Raw genomic sequence first — 6,584 nt, 5'->3', positions numbered from 1 at the left:
ACAAATCCAAACAGGTCCTAAGTGTTTCCAAATAAGATGAATGGAGGTGAATGGTTCCCCTAACTTCCTTTCACCCTCGTTCCCCTCGATCCAAACAAGTCTTTAAAGAATTCCTCAACAGCGGAATCCCAATCCCCATCACCCACACTCACTGTATAAATACGGCATCTCACCTCCTACGTCCATCTCTCCTCTCTCCTAGCGCTCTCACCTCCTTCTTTCGGAATAACGCTCGCTCCGTAATCCGTTAAGCGTGTCAAGCACTCTGCGCTGCCGCGCCGCTCACGTCGCGTCAGAAAATGCGAGCGGCGTCGGTTAATAAAAGGGACGATGCCTGATTCCGGCTGCGGCCTGGTAATCGCATGCGGCTCTTCTGCCGTCATCCAGTGGGCTGTTCGTCTCCAAGGTCAAGCTCACATCGCCGAGTCGCAACCCGCCCAGCAAGCAGAGATAGAACAGTGTCGAGCGGCAGTATATGGAGACTTATACGCTCGGTCGCGTCGATGATGGGAGGACGGACCGTCTAGACCGATTCCACGGTCGTTGTTTGCGAAAGTGCGCTGAGGATCTCCCAGAAGCGCTATCTGCGTCTGAAGGGTATGTGGAGTTCGGTGCTGTTCTCTGTTTGTTTTTTTCTTTTTCCGTTTTCCCTCTTTGTATTGTCTTGTAGATCTGGGGTTTGGGTGGCGTGGGGGGTGGTGGGGTGGGGGCGGGGCATGCCACAGGAAAATTTCGATTTGTCTAGTCGTAACGGTAGGATTTTGGCGTTTGGTTGTAAAAAAAGTCTAGTAGTAAATTCTCTTGGCCATTCTTAAATTAGTAAGTAGTTAAAAAAACTCATTCAAACACTGTTTTATTTCATTTGTATCATCCAAATAAACTTGGCAAATAAAAAACCAGGGAACTTTATTTTGTTGAAAATTTAAAGTTTTTGTTTTTTTAGTTTTAGTAATAAATATCCAACTGTAAATCCTCTTGGGCATTCCAAAAGTAGTTACTGGGGTTTCATAATTCTTTAATTTAGGGGCTGTTTGGTTCGCTATTATAAGGGGTGGAAAACTCAGAAAACCCCTTCACGTCAGATTTTTAGTCATCCACGTCAGTTTTTTTTTTTCTGTCTATTTTTTTGTGTCGCTTTAGTTCGCTCGGATGGAAGAGGAAAAACTCTGCTGAAATAGCCGCCAACTAAGATTTTTTTGCCTCTCCGATTTCCTTCCCCAACCAAGTAAAATTGATGAAAACTCTGTCACGTCAGATTTTTTTTTTCCTTCTCTGCTTTGTTTACAAAAGTTTTCTTTTTTTTCTATGCGAACCAAACACAAGAAAAATAAATACATTGGTTTCCCACCATTTTTTATATGCGAACTAAAGCAAAATAATCTATTTCTTGGAAAAGTTTAAAAAACTCAAAACTTGTATTTCTTTACATGGAATTGCATTTCTCTATATTAAGGAAACAAACCAAACAGCCCCCTTAGTGTAAATTCTCTGGTAGAATATCTTTATCATCTTTCCACGTGCTCAGTATTCTGGCCTGCACGCGCCCCCTATAAAATTTGAATTGGGTAAATCTGGACAGAATTTAAACAGCAGCTTCCTTTTTCGTTTTTGGGGCCTTGTGTAAAAAAATTAGAGCTTTTGTCCTGTTACTGCTGTAGATTTCTGTCGAAATGGTGAATTGTAACATTGAGAGGGTAAATATTGATTTGAACAGGAGCAACCTCCTTCCTCTTCACTGAGTACCAATATGTTGGAGTTTTCATGGTGGCCTTTGCTGTCCTCATCTTCCTCTTCCTCGGCTCTGTCGAGGGCTTCAGCACAAAGGGCCAGCCGTGCACCTACAGCAAGGACAAGACCTGCAAGCCTGCCCTTTTCAATGCCATCTTCAGCACAATCGCCTTCTTGCTTGGTGCAATCACCTCCGTCATCTCCGGCTTCCTTGGGATGAAGATTGCTACATATGCCAATGCGAGAACCACTCTGGAGGCAAGGAAAGGAGTAGGCAAAGCTTTCATTACTGCTTTTAGATCAGGTGCGGTGATGGGCTTCTTGCTTGCTGCAAATGGGCTCTTGGTTCTTTACATCTCAATTAACTTGTTTAAGTTGTATTATGGTGATGATTGGGAGGGTCTCTTTGAGGCTATCACTGGTTATGGGCTTGGTGGGTCTTCAATGGCCCTTTTCGGGAGAGTTGGGGGAGGTATTTATACTAAAGCTGCTGATGTTGGTGCTGATCTTGTTGGTAAAGTTGAGAGGAACATACCTGAGGATGACCCCAGAAATCCTGCTGTGAGTTTCTCTTTCCTTCTCTAAGTTATGGTGGTGCTTATTTTCTTTAGGATAAATTTTAAAGAAACCCCTGAAGTTTATCATACAGAGAATCCCTGAGCTTTCTGACTAAATCGACCTGAATATTGGAAATAACTTTAAATTATGACAAATCAAAATTTGTCATTAGAAATTTGAATGAAGACTGTTCATGTGGGAGAAAAAGACACACTAACCATGTTTTATCTATGTGAACAATTTTATAGAAAAGTTTTCTCAAAAGGATTGACAATGACATTCTTATAATTAAAAAGTTTCTGTAGATTTTCATAAACTGTGTTCGGTTCAAAAAAATTTACAGAAAAATTTCCAAAATTTATAGAAATCAATTTCCTCTCAAAATGAGCGGAAATCACCTAGAAATTTGACACTCCATTGACATTTTTTCTATAAAGTTGACACTTTTCTATAAATTTAGGGGTGTTTGGTTCAATTTTTACAAATTATAGAAAAACTTGCTATTTCTATAAAGTTATGTGCCATTTTCTTGTTTTGAACCAAACAAGCAAAGTACAAAAAACAAAAAAATTAGTATTTTTTTGACTTCTCAAAACTTTTCTTATAATTTTTTAAGAAATATAAGAAAATCATATTTTGGGTGGAAAACATTTCCTATAATTTGTAGAAATTGAACCAAACACCCCCTAAATGTCGTCCATAAGATTTTCCAGTAGTTCATGCTGGATTATTGGAATTTTGAAAGTTCTGGTTTTTCTCTGATTTTCAGGGGTGTTTGTGCAAAAACCCTGAAGTTCATGAGGGTTTTGTGAAATTTACCCATTCCTTCAATCATGGGATGAATTGATTACAAGTTTTTTTTGAACTGTGTTGTAGGTGATTGCTGATAATGTTGGGGACAATGTTGGGGATATAGCTGGGATGGGTTCTGACCTGTTTGGTTCTTATGCTGAGTCATCCTGTGCTGCTCTCGTTGTTGCTTCGATTTCTTCGTTTGGGATCAATCATGACTTCACTGGAATGTGCTACCCACTCCTTATTAGCTCTATGGGAATCATTGTCTGTTTGATCACAACTCTATTTGCTACTGATTTCTTTGAGATTAAGGCAGTGAAGGAGATCGAGCCTGCACTGAAGAAGCAACTCATAATCTCCACTGTGCTGATGACTCTTGGTATTGCACTCGTCAGTTGGTTGGCACTTCCCTCTACCTTCACTATCTTCAATTTTGGTGTTCAGAAGCAAGTAAAGAACTGGTGAGCTTTAGCTCTCAATTTCCCTTGAGACTGGCGCTATGATACCAGATGACAATCATCTCATACCCTGTGTTTTACGAATTTGTAGGGAGCTGTTCTTCTGTGTTGCAATTGGTTTGTGGGCTGGGCTGGTTATTGGCTTTGTCACTGAATATTACACTAGCAATGCATACAGGTAATTGTTGTTACCCCGTGCTTGATTCTCACTTAAATAGTCGTATAATTAATTCTAGAACAAGGTGAATGCAGATTGCTGTCATAGACAGTCTGATTAAGATATTATGAGACTGATCAGGCAGTTTTAACCAAATGCTTTGGCTTGATTAGATTTATATATCTGTTTGACACCATTTTTTTTCTCCTTTATGTAGCCCTGTGCAAGATGTTGCTGATTCCTGCAGAACAGGAGCTGCCACTAATGTTATCTTTGGGCTTGCCTTAGGATACAAATCCGTCATAATTCCAATTTTTGCTATTGCCATCAGTATTTTTGTTAGTTTTAGCTTGGCTGCTATGTACGGTATTGCAGTTGCTGCTCTTGGTATGCTGAGCACCATTGCCACTGGATTGGCCATTGATGCCTATGGACCAATCAGTGACAATGCTGGAGGGATTGCTGAAATGGCGGGGATGAGCCATAGGATTCGTGAGAGAACCGATGCTTTGGATGCTGCAGGAAACACAACTGCTGCCATTGGGAAGGTATATTACTTCTATTTGGCTCTTCATCATCATTAATCAGGGTTACATGTTCTAGTGATAATTTTTCCAGTGGTCAACTATATTATACTGCAAATTAAATTAGTTATATTTCCTTGTATTTTGGAGTTACATTGATGCAGTAACCCGATAGAACATTCACTTATGGTCTTTAAGTCTTTTTTCAGTTGAAACAAGATTAATTAGAAAAGATAAAAAGTGACGACAAAAGTGAAGTAATGAATTTCTTTTCCTTTTCACCAAGTTTTCTCAGGTTCTAGATTTTAGGGGTGAGGAGAAATAAATTTGTATTTGTTTCTTCTCTTGTTTGCTTTCTCTTGGCCATCAAACTAGCTAGCATAATTTTCTCACTTGCTTCTTAAGAAGTTTGGTTTCTAATTCACTTGATTGTTATATAATACAAAAGAGTTAGAATGTTATAACATCTTTTCGACGTATAATGAATCTCTGAGCTGAAGCAATGTTACATGTCAAGCAACAAATAACATAGTTGTCTTTTGTAATGATAAAGGATGTTAAGCGTTACTTGCTAATATCTCAAATGTTTAGTGAGCTGAAGCACTGTTATATGTCAACCAACAGATTACATAACCGTCTTCTGTAATGACAAATGATGTTAAGTGTCACTTGCTAATATCTCAATGTGTACTAATTACGTTAATAAATCTATCTCTTCATCTGTGCTGGTGCTGAAATTCCTGATTGAAAATATTTTTGGGGGAACCTTTCAGCATTCCATTGTCTTGATTCTTGAACTTGATTTGGCTGAGATCCTAGTTGATTTTCTTAAACTCGAAATTCTTTTAGGGGTTCGCCATTGGTTCAGCTGCCCTTGTGTCCCTTGCTCTCTTTGGTGCTTTTGTGAGCCGTGCAGCAATCTCAACAGTCGATGTTCTTACCCCAAAGGTCTTCATTGGTTTAATTGTTGGTGCTATGCTTCCCTACTGGTTCTCGGCCATGACCATGAAGAGTGTCGGAAGTGCAGCTCTCAAGATGGTCGAGGAAGTCCGAAGGCAGTTCAACACCATCCCAGGTCTCATGGAGGGCACTGGTAAGCCGGACTATGCGACATGTGTTAAGATCTCAACAGATGCATCCATCAAGGAGATGATACCTCCGGGTGCTCTCGTCATGCTCACTCCTCTCATTGTTGGGACTTTCTTTGGTGTTGAAACTCTCTCTGGAGTTCTTGCTGGCTCTCTTGTATCTGGTGTTCAGGTAAGATGAGGTTTGAAATATGCCAAATGACCATCTCTTGCTATGTCACTTGATTGAGTATTCTGTCTGCAGATTGCAATCTCAGCATCCAACACTGGGGGAGCTTGGGACAATGCAAAGAAATATATTGAGGTGAAATACATTGTCTAGTACTTGAACATTTAATGTATCACGGTTAAGGTTTAATATATGCATGGTTAAGGTTATTTTACACGTAGGGTCTAAGTAAAATGTTTGCCTCTACTCATGAAAATAAATGTTATGACATTCATATTAATGATTTGAACTGTTCACTATGATCTACATCATCAAACCTACATGGTGCGGGAAAAGTTGCATGTTCAGAATATTTTATCTTATATTGCAAGAAACTCAAGGAACTGACTTTTGAAACAATCATAATTTGTTTATGTTCAAATCATTAAATATATATGCTACAAATTTTTTATCCTTGTGATTTTTGATCTCCTGAGTTTTATAGAATCTTGTATATCATCACGAACTGTTTGGTTCATCAACATATGCAGTCTAATATGAATTTTTGTATGCATTGCGCTTCTCTTGGCCAATACTCGAAGTCTTGAACATTTCAATTCCTTCCATTAATTACTCAAGTCATGCAGGCTGGTGCTTCTGAGCATGCGAGGACCCTCGGGCCGAAAGGGTCAGACCCACACAAGGCCGCAGTTATTGGGGACACTATCGGTGACCCTCTTAAGGACACATCTGGGCCGTCCCTCAACATCCTTATCAAGCTCATGGCTGTCGAATCCCTAGTTTTCGCTCCATTCTTTGCAACTCACGGAGGACTCCTCTTTAAGATCTTCTGAGAGATGGGAAGAAAATAAGCAATTGGTTTGGTGTCTCAATCTGTTATGCTCAGTATCCTTTTGATCTGCATTGATAAAATTCTCTCCTTTTTTTTGTGCTTAGTTCTGTAAGTTCAAGTGGTTTGTACCCTAGGGGTTGGGTTTCAGGCAAAGCAATTTTTTCCAAGTGATGGTAGGGTCGATGATGATGATAAATGTTTGGTGATGTGCTGGTTATGACAATGATTACGATTCATAAAGAGTTTTATAGGTCGTGTTGCGGGGTTTTGTGCTT

The 6,584-nt window shown here is 39.6% G+C and overlaps 1 protein-coding gene across 1 annotated transcript; it reads left to right on the top strand.

Moving 5' to 3' along the window:
- LOC109822824 (pyrophosphate-energized vacuolar membrane proton pump) lies at positions 1,696-6,584 on the top strand. Its single transcript, XM_020389079.1, has 7 exons — positions 1,696-2,289; positions 3,163-3,542; positions 3,631-3,717; positions 3,914-4,244; positions 5,070-5,480; positions 5,553-5,612; positions 6,104-6,584. The coding sequence occupies exons 1-7, from the start codon at positions 1,762-1,764 to the stop codon at positions 6,308-6,310; spliced, it is 2,004 nt and encodes a 667-aa protein (XP_020244668.1). The 5' UTR covers positions 1,696-1,761; the 3' UTR covers positions 6,311-6,584.

The sequence above is a fragment of the Asparagus officinalis genome, chromosome 8 (assembly GCF_001876935.1).
Source record: "Asparagus officinalis chromosome 8, Aspof.V1, whole genome shotgun sequence".
In the NCBI taxonomy this organism is placed as follows: Eukaryota; Viridiplantae; Streptophyta; class Magnoliopsida; order Asparagales; family Asparagaceae; genus Asparagus; species Asparagus officinalis.
The sequence above is the reverse complement of the archived record's forward strand: the minus strand, read 5'-3'. Positions and strand labels throughout refer to the sequence as shown.

Bases quoted from the DNA above. Each gene is read 5' to 3' on its own strand.
- LOC109822824 (XM_020389079.1), top strand. From the start codon at position 1,762: ATGGTGGCCTTTGCTGTCCTCATCTTCCTCTTCCTCGGCTCTGTCGAG. The intron at 3,718-3,913 runs GTAATTGTTGTT...TCCTTTATGTAG, and splicing joins TACACTAGCAATGCATACAG to CCCTGTGCAAGATGTTGCTG. The intron at 5,481-5,552 runs GTAAGATGAGGT...TTCTGTCTGCAG, and splicing joins CTCTTGTATCTGGTGTTCAG to ATTGCAATCTCAGCATCCAA.